This window comes from Parus major, chromosome 4A, assembly GCF_001522545.3.
Source record: "Parus major isolate Abel chromosome 4A, Parus_major1.1, whole genome shotgun sequence".
In the NCBI taxonomy this organism is placed as follows: Eukaryota; Metazoa; Chordata; class Aves; order Passeriformes; family Paridae; genus Parus; species Parus major.
The window spans coordinates 15,187,353-15,205,004 of NC_031772.1; the positions used below are offsets into that span (position 1 = coordinate 15,187,353).

Consider the following 17,652-nt stretch of genomic DNA (forward strand, 5'->3'; position numbering starts at 1 on the left):
TGCAGAACAGGGGGGAATTTCTAGCAGCATTGGGTAACATTTGTTTTGGGCTGTGTAGAGAAATGGAGAGTTCTGAGCAATGCGAGATTGAATTAAAATTAAATTTATCACTTATGAGTTTCTTGGATCTTTGCCATCAAATATCTTTGTGAAATGCCAGGGAACTTCAAAGAAATTAAATTCTTGGGAGATCAGAGCATGCCATACAGTTCAGATACATTGTTGTGATTATAGAAGCCTTTTTTTTTTTTTTCCCCTCCCCTGGAGAGATTATGGAGTTGTATCCTCTTTCCAGGGTTTTCATCCTGAAATTAATCTTTTTGCTACGGCATTGGAGGAGAAAGAGAGAAAAGCTTCTGAAGTAAAACAGAATTCAATTGTTTGCCTGGTTAAAGAGCTGTGCTACCAATACAGAAGTGGTTCCTAGTTACTTAGCAGTCAGTTGTGAGTTCTGTGGTGGAAGCAGATGCCTGAAGTCACATTCCAAACAGCTCTAGATGAGTCTCCTGAAGTGAATTAAACAGCCTGTACCAGTAACAAAATACACTGTTTCATAGTTTCATTTGCAAAACCAAGGCAAAAAGCTGCTGAAACAGAGCCTGTCTGCCATGCCAAAGTAGGAAAAAAAAAAAAAAATAGGTACCAGTGCTCTTGTGAGAAACCAATGCCAGTAGTTGTCCCTTGCTTATCCTGCATTTGTGTCATGTCATGAGGAGGAGTAACCTAGCCACATACAGCCCACAGACTTAGACTTTTGTAGTGATGATCTCTTTAATTTGATTTGCATGGGACTTTTCCTACTTTTTAGTACACTTGATCTGTAGACAATGAAATAAGTTTATTTTTTAAATAACGATTTTGTAATTTTTTTCCTTCAGTTCCTCCTTAATTTCCTCCAGATTTTAGCATAATCAGGGAAGTGGGACAGTGATGAAGGCAACACACAACAAATCAGACAGACCTGTGGGAAAAGTATTGTCTTAAATGCATAAAAGGATGTGATCAGACTTTGAAGTTTTAAAGGCAACCTTAATAATTTTTAATTTAATTTTTACAATGTCAGGTCAGTCTCCTGATGTGTAAGCAGTCTTAGTCACATAAAACGTATTACAAAAGTAGCTTTCACAGGTTGCATAATTTTTTCTAAGAAATAATGCTTCATGTTAGCAGTTGTTAAGATCTTTTCACTTGGATCAGTTGTCACATGCAGAGTTCACATTATAAAAGTGTTTAGTTTTAAAATGCACTTCTCTCTTCAACTAATGAAGATCTTGTCTCACCTAGAAATGTCATGTTCTTTTCTGGTCTGTTTCTTTTTTGCTCCTTTTTTTCTGTAACATGGCTTGTTTTTCTCAGCAGCTTCATCAGTAATAAGTAACATCTGAGTGAAAGCAAGCCTTTTATTTCAAATGAAAATCATGCTTTCATTTTAAAATAATAATTGTATGTGTTTTGCAGTATAAGTCTTCCAGGAAGAGTTCAAGTGGAAATGAAAATGATGAGGTGAGATGTAGTAATTGTGTGAAATATGAAGAAATATATTTCTTCTCTTGTCTTTTTTGAACAAATTAACTTTGCATTCCAAAGCCATAGCAGAAATAACTATTATATTTCTTTATTTGAAAATAAAAAAATCATCATGATTACCTGCTGGGGAACAGTAGGACATTTGCTTGCTTTGGTAATAGCAAAATTAATTCACCTATTAAGCAGAGGTGATGTAAAACTAATATTTGACATACACAGTGAATAGTGGTTCCTTAGCTTACATATTTTAAAATTTAGTTGCTGCCAGTTTGTAGCATACTTAACAAATGGTACATGTCTTGTGTGTTTCATAATTTCATGTTTATTGTTTAATCATCATTTTCATTTTTATAATTTCATCTCTTTGATTTCTTTTAGCAAGACAGTGATAATACTAATGTGTCCCCACAGTCTCCTGTGTCGTCTGAGGTACAAGTTTGTGGGTTTGTTTTTCATTCAACAAACATTTCTTTGTGTTCATTGCTGTCACTGGGTTTTCATGAAGATATGAAGCTGTTAGTTTCCTTTGAAATTACAATTAGAAGTTATTTCATCATAATAAAAATTCAAAAAGAGGTAGAAACTAGAGACAGATACTACCACTTGTTTTACCTTTGCAACTCTGATCTCCCCTGGAGTTCATCTTTTTGGTTGGTGTGAGGAAAGGTATATTGCTTTGTCTCTATTATCTTTCCTGATGAAAATACTAACGAAACAAAAATCAGATTTGCCATATGTGATAGGCCTTCCTAAGGCAGACTGTTCTTCAAGGCACATAGTCACTGAGAGGATTTGAAGTTTATGGTCTAGTACTTTATACATCACCAGGAACCCAAAGGTGCTGACACTTCTCAAGGAGTTTCATCCTTCTCAATCCTGGGTGTCACCTTTGTGGTACAGCCTTCCAGCTTCATTCAGGGGTGGCTGTGCATGGAGTGTCACTGTGAGAACACTGCACTGCTTAGCTCAAAATAAAGCAAATATTAACATTTCCACCTCGTGTCAGTAAGGAGCCCGAGAGAGCAGAATTAAAACATCTCACAAAATACACTGGAATGAAACAAGAGTATCTCATGTACATACCAAGGTATTGAGTGTATTTCTTTTTTCAGATGGTGAAATGAGAAAAACCTGGTCTTCATAGTTGGAAGTAGATGTTTCTAAGAAATGTTTTGATGCTAAACATTGGGAGAATATTTGCATCTGCTTACAGCTGTCTTAAACTGTTTACAGAATGGTTTGCAGTAGTTTGAATTATTTTGTAGTAGATTTTAGATAATCTGGTGCTGCTTTTCTTTCTCATTATGACAGTTTTATCTGTATGTAGTAAGGTTATGTTCATTCCATTTATTTTATATTGTCCTCTTCAAAAGACTTTTACAGTTAAGCAGAAGGACTCTCCTTAGGCAATAATTTAAACAGTGTCTTGATGGGAACAAAAGTTATTTGTTCTAATGAGTGGAAGAAAACTGACTTCATCTCTTTCAACAGGATTATGAAAGGACAGATAGTAACACTCATGGTCCATTTGGTCTCAAACCAAGGTCAGGTAAGCTGCTGTTCTCTAACACAGTGTGTTTATTTCCCAGGCTGCAAGAGGCAGTAAGCATAGCAGATGTCACAGTACAGCAGTTCACTCAATTTACTTATCACTGCATAGTACTGGGAAAGGCACAGACAGCTCTGCTTTGGCAAGTAAATAATTGGAAGCTTCTCAAGTTGCAGAGTGATTTGTTTGGGTTTTTTTTTTGGGGGGGGGTTGTTTACTTGACTTTTTTTTTTCTTCCCACTCCTTTATTTTCTGCATACTTAGTCACTGTCAAGGAACAGGGAAATGGTACACAATTGTTCTTGAGGTTTGAGGGCTCAAAGGCTTTATACTTGATTGAAAGTAAAACACAATTCAAGTAGTTTTGAAGCTAGATTGAGATTCTTGAAGAAGTGCAGATGGAGTTGTATGTCCCTTACCGATACGTCAATATTGAAGTCAGTTCAGTCTCCATATTTTCTAATTATTCATTTACACTTAAGTAAAATGATCTCTGCATTTTATTTGAAAGATGTTTCATAGGCATCATCTTTTCTTAAATATATTTGTTCTTAAAAGTTCCAGAGTTTTTTCCTATTTTTATCCTCACTTACAGATCTTTAGTTTTTGAATGTTGTTGATCTGAATTCTGCTGACTGACTTCCCTCATGTTTGATAGCTTTCAGCCGTGCCTCACGCCAGGACTATGGTGCAGTGGATCCTGGGTTTACTATGAGGAGGAAAATGGAACATTTAAGGGAAGAAAGGGAGCAAATCAGACAGCTTCGCAGTGTAGGTACCATCATTCACTAAAATGGGTGCAGTGCATTTAGTTTGTTCTGTACCACAATTTAAACTTTCATTTTAAAGGCTCCAAATTGTTGCAGTTGTACAAGCGCATTCCTGTAGTGGTATTACTTCCTAAGGAATTTTATGTAGCAGCCTGCACTGGTACTTGTTTGGGTCCAACAAAAATATAAACTGGAAATTAGTTGGGGTTGTTTTCTTTCTAAAAAATAAAGAGAAATTAATTTTTTTCCTAAGGTTTTAAATTTTCCTAGGGAGACAATAAATCTGCTTGTGTTTGGTATTGTTTGACCTGAGATCTGAAGAAAAATGATTATTGTTTTCTAAATGGCTAAATGCTTTTTGATTGTAGGAAGTTGCTACAAATGTTATAATACTGAATGGGATCTGCATTTCAGATTTCCAGTAAATTGTTTTTTGTGTAGTTCTGTTTTCAAGGCATTTAGCAGTTAGAGTTAACTAAATCATAGTTAACTCTAAAGAATTAAAATTTTCTAAAGAAAATCTGCTTTTCAGGGCAATGCTGATTTGTGGTGTCATTTCTATGAAGGACTTTTGTTTTGTCTGTTTCACTTCCTGAGAAGTGAAGTCTTGTTGGGGTGGGAAAAAATCATTGTTTGCATTCTCTGTTTTGCATGGGCCCTTGGCCACCCCAGCTTAACTTTCATCTGTACAAGTGAAATAGCCTTTCCCACAGTTGTGTTCCCTTCTTTTTCTTTTCCTTCTTCTCATAAAATCCTGTGTGGTTTCAATTCACAGATTCTACACTGATGACATATTCAGCATAACATTTCTGTCCTTAAGTTCTGTGCTTTCCTGTAATGAGCAGTGAGATTATTGTATGGGCTTGAGAGCTCTGTATTCTGGTCACTGTTGACAGAATGTCTTTCTCAATGTATGTTGTTGTGTCATTTAAAAAAACCCCACATAATAACATAAAACACAAGAAAACTCCAACAATACAAACAAAAGGAACACAGAGACTATAAGGAGAAAAGGATGTTTATACTGAGTACACTGTAAATTTATTCTGTTTATTTCACTTTAGTATTAAAATGTTCCTTTTAAACATCTACATGCTTTAAAATACCTTGAATTTAAAATGAAAAATCGGCTCATGTTGAGGGTAACTTACTTACGGCCTTTTTCCTAGAATCTTGAGTCCAGGTTGAAGGTAATTTTGCCAGATGACATTGGAGCAGCGTTGATGGATGGGGTGGTTCTTTGCCATTTAGCCAATCATATAAGGCCACGTTCTGTTGCCAGCATTCACGTCCCATCGCCAGCAGTGGTAAGGCATAAATCATTTATCTCATTTTTGGTTCATCTTACATGAAAACAAGCTTTTGAATTTCAGTACTAAAACATTGTGACTCATGTTTACCGCATTAATTTTCTACATTACTCACTTTGGTTTTTCTGTGAGAAGCACTAAACAAGGCTCAAAAGTTTAGTTTGAGCTATTTTTCTCATACTGAGTCTTCATAGAATGTGTCTTGTGTTTTAGTAACTGTAAGTGAATTTATATCAGAAGTATGCAGCACTCTTTCACAAATGTCTGATGAAGATCTAATATCCTGTCTTCACAGCCTAAACTCAGCATGGCAAAGTGCCGAAGAAATGTTGAAAACTTTCTTGATGCTTGTAAAAAATTGGGCGTTCCACAGGTACACTAATTGCTTTATTGATTTATTTATAACCACAGAAGATGTCAGCACATAGTGAGTTTGGGGGGTTAGGGGAGCTTTATTTAGGGAGCAACAGTGATTATGACACTGACCAGAAAACTTGAAGATCTGAAGAGAAATTCCATTTGAGGCTTATGAAGTGAACTTGAGGAACTTTATGGGTTTCTAGTCAGTCCTTAACAGTAAAATAACACTGTATAGCGCTTTTACTATACAGTGTATTTTACTTTCACTATAAAAGTTTTTACTTTTTAATAGTAAAAATAACACTGACCTCCTTATAAAATATATTGTCATCTAAACAAAGGAATGGACTTGAGAGTGATGTTTTATTACTTGAAAGTCTTGAGTTTAGCAACTTGCTTGGCATGAATTCATGCCAAATGAATTGGCCTGGGAAACATCCTGCACTTACAGAAGTCTGTAGCCTGAATGATTAGCTGTCTTTTTTAGCATGGCTGTAGTTGCAGCCCATTACTTGTGCTGTTGCTGCCCAAGTTTATCCTCTTACCTCCTTTGATGAGGGGAAAAAAACCTAGAAATTCAATTATTTTCTACATATTATGAGACAAAAAATTCCCTTGATCTTCTTTAGTGCAAGAAGAAAATTAGAAGATAGATTTAGAAGCTGGTTTACTGCTCTGCCATGGCTTCTGTCTCATGTGGAGCCACAGGCCATTCAGAAGCTAGAGGTGCTGAGATTTACCTCATAAATTACTTGTAAACGCTAGCTGGCAGTTGCGAAGATTGTCCAGGTTGTGCTGAATTTTGAGACTGAATGATGACTTTCTTGGAGAATGGTTTATTATTGAGTCTATCAGCACTTCTAAGTTATCCCAGGAGAAAGATTGGTAACAAGTCTGCACAACAGGGGAAGGGGGAAGAAGGCCACTGAGCCAACAGCACCCACCAGCTTGTTTTTCGTACTCTGCTTATGAAAAAAAAGTTTTTACTTGATGAATTTAGCAGTCTTTTATGTATCTTCTGACATTGTTGTAGTTTAGCACTTTATACAGATTATAGCTATAACAAGTTTCTGCACATTCTGTTGCTGTAGAGAGCCACATATGACATTTAATGCCAAAGGTCTTTTCTCTGCAAGTGCCTTCCTGATGTGTGTGTGGCTTCAGAGAATGTGTTTGTTACCTGCCCTGGGGACAAGACATGGAACTGCTTAAATGTCCTGTGTTCTTTTGCAGGAGAGACTTTGCTTGCCTCATCACATTCTGGAGGAAAGGGGTCTGGTGAAGGTTGGCCTCACAGTTCAAGCTCTGCTTGAGTTGCCTGCGTTGAAAGTATCTCAGCTTTCTTCTATGTGACACAACTCCTTGGCAGCTAGACAGCTTCCCATTTGCTCTGTTGATATGGATTGCTCTGAGGCACTTCAGCCTCCCACATGGGAACACCCAAGCCATCAAAAACTAAAATCTGTCCAGATGCTGTAGAGAGCCTTACTTTGGAGCTGTGTGTGAAAACCTTGGAGTCAGTTCAGAGTTAAAAGAACTTACCTATTCTTTCTTTTTTCTCTTGTAATTGGATGTATAAAGAGAATGTGGTAGCATCAGGTTCTCTTTTTAGTTAAGTTAAAAGCTGCCATTTAACATCTCAGTGTTAGAGTTAAATGCTGGATTTCTTTTTTTACATTGAAAATGTTTGAATTACTTTGGAAAGTACAAAGCACACCCCCCGTCACTTTAATTTTTTGAGTCAATAATTGATTTAAAGATAAGACAAAAATGTAGCGATGGTATGATGGTAAAAATGTGAGCAACTGATCACTTGTAATCCCCTTTCACTCTCTGAAAGCTTAATATTTGCGTTTTTTTGTTTTTTGCACTCATGATTGTAACTTACGCACTTCTAACATTGCCAGTATTGAGTCTGAGTGTCTGGTGATTACACAGAACAGGATACAGTGAGAAAAGGACACAGTTTATTGAGTTTTTCCAGTCTTCTAGGTTGGTGCCAAATATTTTTTTTCAGTTTTACTGTAGATTGTTTACCTGTGAAGTGCCTGTGTAATTGATAATTCTTAATAGTCTTAAGCATTTTTGAAATTTATTTGTTTAAAATAGATAAAATGGAAATTTTTTAATATTTTAATAGTTTTTTTGTAAAATCAGTATGTGAAGATTTAAGTAATACTTCACATTTTTGATGTTGGGTGTTTTAAGTTTGTTGCACAATTTAATTGGTTATCTGTTGTCTAATAATTAGAAAATACTGTAAATACTTTTTATTTATGATATTTAATTTGATAATACCTAATTACTTTTGGTTTAATGTATTGTTGGACAAAAACAAAGTTGTCTACTTTTCTTTGTTTGGGACAAACAAATACACATGATGAATAAGACATGAGGACTAGTGATTCGTACAGAGTAATTTAGGACATTTTGATAAAACTGCCAAAATCTCAGGTTTACGCTGTGATGTTCAGGATTTTGTGTAATTGCTCCTGATCTCACATTACATTTTTACAACAGGTATATCCATAATTTAGCTGGAAGTATCAGTGTTTATCTTTTTAGTGTTTGCAGGGTTTATTGTATAATTTACATGAGTGTGGCATTAGCACATGGGTCAGTTTGTACAAATGTCACTGTGCTGAGACATTAGATCAATTGATAAATGTGAAAACAAAACATTTCCACTGTGGTGGTTTTCTGAAACTCCCGAGTTCATTTATTTGCTTCTGCACAAATTCTTGGTGTTTTGAGAACATTTTGAAACCATACACAGTTGAGTTCTTCTCTAAACAAGTTGCAAATAATTTCATACTTTTGGTAGTAAATCTGTTTGTATTAGTTAGTTCCTCATGAGTAGGTAGCTCAATTAAAAAAAATGTTTTGACTGCCACAGATTTTCTATTTCAGGCTAAGTTATTTTCAGTTGAGGGATGTGTTTGCCAAGCATGTGACAAGATTTGATTCGGTTCTTTCCAATTGATCAAGACCCCATGTAAGATAATTCATAAAATAATAAGGGAGGAGTACTGTCTATTCCTTCTACTGTAGTCCTTATAGGCAATAGCTGACAGGAAAAATAACTTTTTTCTGATGATAAGTTTAAAATTACTACTTATTTTTAAATCCATTGAAACGAGATAGTGTACATGAAATAGTTTAAATCCACTATTGTTCATATGGTGTTGTCTTAAAACACACCTTATGGAGAGGCTGGTGTATAAAATAATTTGCAAAGTCCTAGCTATAAATCTTAGGTTAGATAAATATGTGTTTAAGGAAACTGGATTGCTTTGACATTTGAAATATTGTATTTCAAATCTATCTCTAATTGGTTCTTGTATCTCTTCTTAATGGTTATTTTAACAACTTCCATCTCTATTTTCATTAAAAGCACTATCTGAAAAGTCATGCAAAAACTTAGGAAAAAGCTATAATTCACTAAGCAAAATGCTTGCCTGCTGCATTTAAAAATCCAGCCACTCAAAAAGAATTAGTCCTTGTTTTTCATGTCACTGTTGTTACTACCAGAGCAAAGTTCTAGTTCAGTCTTAGCCATGGAAGTGCTGACTATAAATTGTCACTTTCAGTTGGTGAAAACTGATCTCTACTGCTATTTCATTGTCATATTTAAAAACATTTTCTGATCTTAAGGTAACATTTTTCCTTCTTGAACTAATTTTATTAAGTTACATCACAGTGTAAACATTAAGAATTCCCTTTGATGTAGCATGGCAGCTGCTGACTACTTAGGGGTTTTTCAAACTCCTTTGTAAGTTGAAAACTGGATATGAAACTTAAGTACTCATTTTAAATTCAAAACTACTAAAACAACTTTTTTGGTTTTTTTAGTACTCTGCAGTTCTTCCCCACAGACTTGCAAGCAACAGTCTTGCTTTGCCATTCCTTGGAAATTATTATGGCTCCCTTCTTGCTTATGGGAAGGATAATTCTGATTCTTCAAGGCTTCCCTTTTAGCATGGCAAAGATTAAAACCTTCAGGTACCCTTAGGAGCAGTCTGAGAAAAGATTCACTGTGCTTGGATGAATCTTTTTGTCATCTCTAACTGGTTTTACAAATAATAATCTAAAGTTGTGCTAACATTCGCTTTGGTACCCATTGTGATTTCTTTAAGAGCAATTTCAAAAATTACGCTAAAAAGATTTGAATTTTAAGTTTTCCTATCCAAGTAGCCTGTGGAAATAGTTGTGTCTTCTCTGTACAAGAATTTGCATACTCTATTCCTTTCTCTCTTTCTTTTTGTTTCCCAGCATCTTACTTACTTTTGTTCATTCTCAGATCTGGTGATTGATGTTGTTGGTTACTTTTACTTCTTGGGTCACTTTCCGCCTTCCTCTTTAATTTTTCTAAGAAATTGTTCTGTGGCACTGGTGAACTATTGTGGTTCCAGAATCCCTGCTCCCGACATTTCCAGGGTTTGAGATGCCCATTTTCCATTTTGTTTAGAATGTGATGTCATTACTTAGTACTTGATACAGCTGATAGGGTAGTTAAAAACAGAGGCCTGGTCAGTTCCTGTTGCACTTACTCCATTTTCACTTAAAACATGAAGGGAGATGCATTAAGTTTTCCTAATAAACTTTGCAATAATGTGGCATGAACTGTAGATTAGAGTGAATCAGCATAGTGGCAGGGCTTCTGGCCTTGTGTATTTTTTCTGTGTTTTATGTCACTAGATGCAGTATGTCACACATGACTGATCTTTCACTTGAGCAATAATGTCCCAGCTATGGTGAGGTCTTAAAGCAGTGACAGGAAAATAATTGTTGTGAACTGTAGTGTCTTCCCAGAGAGTTCTCAGAAATGCTTTACATCTGTTCTCCAGCACTGCTAATCCAGTGTGCTCACTGGGACACTGCCAGGGATGCAGAAACCACCCAGACCGCTGCAGCTGGAGGCCTTTCAAAATCTAACCAAGAACTATGAGCATAAAATAGGGAGAAATTAATTTGAAACAATAAACAACTGACATAGATTATAAGATTTTTTAATTTTTTTTTAATCCTAGCCTTTACTGAAGTCAAGGCAAGTTTTACCTTTGACTTCAGTAGATTCTTGCCTTTTTGATTTGTGAGACACCTGAGCTGGAGACCATAGCAAATGTGACTTGTTTGACACTAGCAAACGTAAGTGTCAGATTCTTGACTAAAATAGTGACCTCTGGTAAGTCAAATGAAGTTTTAAAATGTTACGTGGATTCATTTAATAAAAATCTTCTGATAAGCAAACGGTATTTAGATGGTAGGAAAAATTACATTGAAGTGAGGTGGGAAGGTTTGTTACCTCAATAAAATTGTAGGTGAGGACAACTGTTAGGTTTTTACTGCACTAAAAACTGTATTTCAAATACCAAATCATTTAGTGGTAGTCTCCTCAGATTTTGACATAAATCTGTAGCCAAATCCAAACAAAAATGAAGACATCTGCTTTCACTAAAATGGAGCTTTTATATGTCATATTGGTACTGAAGAGAAGGATGAAGGTCTGGCACTTCTTCCTTTTGCTGATTCCTTAAATGTTTATTTGAAAGGCTGATTCCACTGATTTCAACTGAAAGCAACCTTGTGGGAGTTTTTTCTGCAGACAGGAGATGTGGTTTGGTATTGGCAAGTCAAATGTCACTTTTCTCTCACCAAGTCAGGCTAATGTCTGTGTTTCTGTTAGAGGATCTCTACTCGAAAAGCAAAAACAAATAAACCCCAACACACACAAATTTGGAACTAAAAACCTGTCATTAAGACCAGCAGTGGGAAAGGCGATGTAGCCTTGCCCAAGCAGAGTGCTCTGAGTTGATTTCACATTGAATCGCTTCACCAGGAAAAGCCTTCAATCTTAGTAAAGAAATGCGTGTTTTGTAGCTGAGGGATGAGGATTCCTGAGTGCATGGAGCTTCCAGTAGAGTTCAGAACAAGGAGGAATTTGCCATCTGTGTTTCCAGAGCCCGTTTGGTTTGGGCAGCTGTGTCCCAGTGCTGCAGGGAGCACTGCCCGTGCCCAGCCCTGGGCAGGGGACCTGCCATGTGCCACTCGTGCCTTTGTGCCAGTGACGCCTGTGCAGGACAGCTGCTGGCAGAAACACCTCCTTGCCCTTAAAGAGATGCTGCAACCTGAGCAGAACCACCAAAGGATAATTTGAGAGTGTTCAATAATAGATACTCACCAATACTTAACTTCCAACAGCAGTGGGTGGTGTAGTGAGGCAGAGGAAGAAGCTTTTGCTCTGGGAACTACTGACCTTTTCTGACTGAAAATTGCACCGTGGCTCTGAACTGATTAATGTGGCCCTCGAGCACTTCCATGGGGGAATGCAAAGAGTGTTGCTGGGTTTGTTCCATATGCAACACACTGGGTCATGTGTAATTCATTTACAGACAGAGGGAAAGGTGAACTGTCTATTCTTAATGAGCAGTGTTATGGTACAGGTTTGTTTTGTAAAATATGAAGATAATTTTTTTTTTCCTGTGAAGAAAAATTCTGCTGATCTTCACTGCTTAAATAGAGAATATATGTGATTAATTGGATTTAAGTTTATACTTCCCACTGCACAGGAGAAGTTCTGTGTTTGTTACATAATAAAATGCCCTTTTCTTTATTTGTCTTTAAATATTTCACATGGTACATTTTTGGCAACGTACTATCTTAAAATTGTACTTATGTGAAGAGTTTGTTCCCTCATTGGGTCTGATCATTATTTTTTCAGCATGAGAGGCAAAGGGCAGCAAAATTGCTGCAAGCTACTTGGTCAGTTTCTAGGGAAGGAATACCAGTTATCGTAAAATGACATCTAATAAATTGTTTTTAGTTCAAATTATATATAACAAGTTGCATTTTCAAAAAAGAATATTCAGATTTTTTTTTTTTACATTTTAGAATCCTAAACTTAAGCAAAAACCAAAAATTTTTTCCATGGCTACTCTAGTATCTTAGGAAATTCTAAAGGAAAAGAATAGCTCAGACTGACAGCAAATTTAATTGTTTTGGAAAAGTTTTGATATTGGCAGTGTTGAATTTTTAGATGAATTTGATCCATTTAAAATCTTTTGCAACCTAAATAAGTCTATGATTGTAAGGTTTCAGCGAGACCAGATTTTCCCTCCAGAGTTTTGTAACTCAGTTGCTACATAAAGTCAGTCATTTAAAGTAAATTCTTGGCACTAAGGAGGGTTTCCTCACTTCATTCAAAGTTACAGGAAATAAGGCAAACATAACTTTTTCCATCATAGTTTTATGAAGTCAGATTGTAAAACAGAATATTTGGAAATGCCACAAGGATACTTTTTTGCTTTGTTTCATTTTAAAATGAGTGAACCAGTGAAATACTTCCAAAATTACTGCATTTGCGTAGGGTTTGGTTGTGCCATCCCAGGCACGGGAACTTGCAGTGAGTGTTCAGTGTTGATACACAGCTGCAGCTGTGCAGGACTGTGCTCCTCTCATGGAGCTGTTGATGCAGCTGGGTTTGCTGAAGGGATGTGGTACCTGAAGCATTCCTGCAGCCGTGGGAGTTCCTGCCTGTGGCTGCTCTTGGCACCAGCAGCAAGGCAAGGCTGAGATTCCCAAGAGGAGCACACAAGGTGTAGTGAAAAAGGGTGGGTTGGTGGAATACATTGGGAGTCATGTGAATACTTTTTGCTGTTATGGAATGTCTAGAACAATGAAAATGTGCTTTACAATTATCATTCAGTTGGTATTCAGTTATTTTATTTTGTAACTTGTGGTTATAAAACTCAGAAGATGCCATGTAACCAAATGGTCAACATGTAAATGTGTGCAGAATGTGGCAAAAGTAGTTCTGAGGGCACAGCAGAATGATTATTTAAAATAGATGCTCAAATTGTGTATATACTTGCAAAATTTTTGATAGTGCATTTCAATTGATTTTGCATTTCATATTCTTGTAAAGTGCATCTTTCATACTTTTGAAGATTGTCTGCTTGTACTATACTGTATTAAGCCTTTTTTCAGGATTTCCATTATTGCTGGAGCTTCCAACATACATGTTTATTTCAAAAAATGTTCCTACTGTTGTTTTTTTGGTTTTTTTTTTTTTTGTAAATAGTGTTTTGTATTAAATTTGCATGGATAAAACCTACATTTCCAAAACCATTGTACATACACTATGTATAAAATACAAACTGTTTCATAATTTTCATGTAGTCAAGTTACTCGGTTTGATTTCATTTCAGTTTATATATTTGTAGTAAATAATGAGAATTTGTTGTATGTTCTCTCAAATGTCTGTGTTGTCATTTTGATAGATCAGTGACTGCCTCATTATGTCAGGAAATACATCCTCTGACAAACAAAAGAAAAGCTAACTCCTGGTTCAGGGAAGTAGGACACACCCACATATGAAGTATGTTGGGATTTCAGTTTTGGCCAACAGTGGTGAGAATATATGAGGATCAAGATGCCCTCACTTGTAGCAATCTTTATACGTTTCAACACTTTCCTGTGAGAACCGTGTCTTCTTGCATATATATTTGGAACACCATAGATTTTTGAGTCTTGCTAATGATAACCTTAAACCAGCACAGAAATTCCTCCTGACAGAGGTGATCTGTTTCCCTTCTGTTCCCTGGGCTGTGTCTGGCAATAGCACAGATAATATGTGTACTTTGCAGTCATCAATTGCTTGATCCAGCATTGGGGAGCACAACTGCCACGTTTTGGAGCTGTTGTTAAATTGGGTTATTCAGATGTAGGTTAATAGAGTGTTTATATGACCAAGTTTTTAACCTTAATTTCTTTTAGATTAATTAAAAATGTAGACAATTTTAGTCTTAGACCTGACTATTGAAAACAACTCTCTTTTGAGAGGTATTTTTTCCTGAGAGACCTTGTTCTGCACGTGCACACCCAGCTGCTTTTGTTTTCTGCTGAGGTACATTTGAGGACTGTAAAGCAGAAACTGAGGAACAGAGTTCCAAAGGAAGTGAACACCATTCCTTGACAAAAGCATCTCAGCAGCTGGATTTTTTTTTTTTTTGTAGTTGCCAATGAGGGGTTTATAGTTAAAATATTCTGTGAGTCTGTTGTTCATTTTTCATCTCTGAAGAAAGCTTTCAAGCTTTCCTCTTATGAAAAGGCTTTTTGGCTGTTTGAGGGCAATGATCCCACGTTCAGAAGCCTCTGTTCCAAGCTGAACCCCATGAAACCCTGGAATGAGGAGGAGCAGCCTGGAGAAAAGGAGGCTCAGGGGGGACATTATCACTCTACAGCTCCCCGAGGGGAGGGTGGAGCCAGGACCGAGCTGGGGATTGGTCTCTTCCCCCAGGGAAGGAGCAGGAGAGGGAACAGCCTTAAATTGTGCTAGGGGAGGGTTAGATTGAATATTAAGAAAAATTTCTTCTCTGAAAGGGTGGCCAAGCTTTGGAACAGGCTGCCCAAGGCACTGGAGGGATCACCATACCTGGAAGTGGGCAAAAGCTGTGTGGATGTGGCACTGGGAAAAGGGTTTCATGGTGAGCCCAGTGGTGCTGGGCTAATGGTTGAACTCAGCAGTCTCAGGAGTCTTTTCCAACCTTAATGGTTGTATGATTCTAAGATGAAAATTAACTCTGTCCCTGTTGAAACCAAGACAACGACATACTACCATTTTTATCTCCCATAAAACTGTCAAGAGTTAAATTTCCTACTCTTCAGCAGTCCAAAGATGTTTGCTTTCTCTCCTAATGCATTTCCAGATTTTTTTCTTCTCCACAGCCAGTGGAGGCTGAAATCCTTTTGCAGCTTGAGTGAGAAATCCTGATATCTTCAGTGTAAATGTTAATTTGTGTTAATAAGAATATGACATTCCAGATAGGTATAAATCCATGGCTGTTGTTCATTGCATTCACTCCCTTTTGATCTCCAAATCTCCAGCTCTCAGAAAGAGGAGGGCAAAGCAACAACCAACACTGTATTTCCTAGCAGAAGCTTCCAAGTGCATGAACTTCTGAAGAATACTTAAAAAGACAAACCCCTCCCTGTATTCTCCAGGCCCTAAGAAACAGAAGCAAAAGAAAATGGGATTATCTGTAAAAACTCTCAGAGGACTAATTTAGAAATAGATTACTAGTACTGAATTCAGTTCCAAATAATGTTTATGTGAAAGCTCTTCTCCACAAACCACTGGGTGATATGTCTAGCTTGCACTTTTCACTGTGTACTGAAATAGAAAGTGCATTCTGTTCCTTCTCCAGTAAGAACAGTGATCACTCTGTTCCTTCTCCAGTAAGGACAGTGATCATTTTGCAATTTTTGGCTCAAGCAACATAAACTTCTATTTCCCAGGAATATTAGTTTAAATGATGGCTTTTTTTTTTTTTTTTTTTTGTCTTGTGAAATGACAGGGAGTTCCCAAAGTCTTCTTCCTCCTGTATATGCAAACAGGATTACAAAAGAGAGGTAGCAGATAGACCCCCCAGTGAATGAACCAGGATTTATTGCTCAATGTACTGCCCTTCTGTGAGCAGTGCCATGCTGCTCTGATCATCAGCTTTTGTGTATTTCCTGCATATGGCATCACTGAGCCTTATTTGAGTATCTGGGAACTTTGAAATTCCCATTCCCAATTTTTACTTTTGCTACTGGCTTAGAAACAGCTTTTAGACTGCTTCTGATGTGTGCTCTTTTTGATAACTTACGAAACATTTCATTCAAAGTGCTTTCATTGCAAATTCAGGAGTTGTGTTTGATGCATAAATTGAAGTGACAAACATTTTATTTAGGAAATATACTTGATTCTTCCAGGATTTATGTACCCCCAAACTGGGGTATATTATTTTTTTTTTTTTTTTTTTTGGCTAAATTATTTGCCCTTTCAGGTATCAACAAATTGCAAGGAGTTCTGTTTTGACTAAAAACAAACTCAGAATTGCTATAATGTGCTTAGAAAACAGAGCAGATCTTAGCACTTCTGTTCCCACAGGTACAGATGGGGAAAGAAACCTCACCACCATCTGGCTTTTGTCACTTGGAATTTCACATAAACCAAGAAAGCCTAATGCACAGAAGGGTAAATTTTGTTTCTGTAAATACAAATTTTTAAAACTATATTTATTAGTGTCTTTTTAAAAAAACACAATAAATTCATGTCTAAATTGGCGGTTTATTCAACAATGATAAAAACATGAGGTATTTTTCACTTTCTGACAGATTTCATCTGCTTGACAACGTTGCAACTTGAATTAATCCCGTGTTCCTTGTGAGTGCAGGTTGTGATCTGCCTGCAGACTGTGAAGCCCCTTTATTTTGGCCAGAGAACTGCTCCTGAGAACACTGATCTCCAGAACTGCAGAGCATTCTGCTGTTTGCCACTTTTACAGCTTGTTTATACAAATAAAGACTCGAAGCCCCTGAAGCTGTTACCCATCCAAGCTCACAAACATGAAAAATCCATGTGGAGTTAAAAATGCACATCTGGGTGGTGCTCAGGGCTGCCTACAGGAGTTTCAGCTCTGTGTTAGCTTCCAGCAGTGTCACTGAGCCTTGGCAGCCCTCCACCCCTCACCAAATCAGGTGAGCTCCACGCCTGCCTCCCCTACAGGGCTGAAACCCGTTCTGCTTCCACTTTAAACCATTGCCCACCTGTCGGTGTGTTCAACCCAGCTCTGCCAGGAGGGTGGAACAGACAATGTCCTGCAGTCCCTTCCAGCCTCGGCTCTGACCTGCAGTGTCGTGCCCTGCTTGCAGGCTCTGGGCTCCCCAGGATGGTGCCTCGGGCACTCCTTGTTGGCCAGCAGGCTTTAGACAGCTGAAGGTGCTCGTTTGTGACAAACCCCACGGTTTTTTTAGGAAAATGGCTGGGGAGCACACAGGTCCTCATGTCAGCTGGCAGAACAGAGGGTGGGATATTTCTTCACAAGCAGGAGAAACAAATGCTCTGATATGTTCAAAATGAACAGCTGGAGTGACATGAAATGTATCTCAATTGCTGGTTAATTTGTCAGGCATGCTGTGATTCTGATGGAGCAAAGGAGGAATCCAAAGGCATTTTTACCCTGCCCCACACTATACTCTCTAGTTGGGCTCAGTCTGGAGTTCATGCACTGTGGTGCCATGAAAAGCACCCACAAGAAGTGCTGCTGCAGATCAGAAATGTTTTAGATAATGTAGGAAACAAACTGCAAGT

General features: G+C 37.3%; 1 protein-coding gene across 5 annotated transcripts in view; it reads left to right on the forward strand.

Moving 5' to 3' along the window:
• The window catches only part of LOC107203934 (leucine-rich repeat and calponin homology domain-containing protein 2-like), a 40,762-nt gene extending 26,990 nt beyond the window's left edge, over nt 1-13,772 (forward strand). For 2 of the 5 annotated variants that reach the window (XM_015626590.3, XM_015626592.3), the window contains 7 exons: nt 1,459-1,503; nt 1,906-1,956; nt 3,019-3,076; nt 3,735-3,847; nt 5,016-5,153; nt 5,452-5,529; nt 6,750-13,772. In XM_015626590.3, coding sequence (XP_015482076.1) covers nt 1,459-1,503; nt 1,906-1,956; nt 3,019-3,076; nt 3,735-3,847; nt 5,016-5,153; nt 5,452-5,529; nt 6,750-6,869 — 603 coding nt within the window. In that variant the 3' untranslated portion in view covers nt 6,870-13,772. Of the gene's footprint in view, nt 1-1,458; nt 1,504-1,905; nt 1,957-3,018; nt 3,077-3,734; nt 3,848-5,015; nt 5,154-5,451; nt 5,530-6,749 lie in introns of those variants that run through there. The other 3 variants (XM_015626591.3, XM_015626594.3, XM_015626595.3) reach the window with 2 other exon arrangements.
• The last annotated feature ends 3,880 nt before the right edge of the window (nt 13,773-17,652 follow it).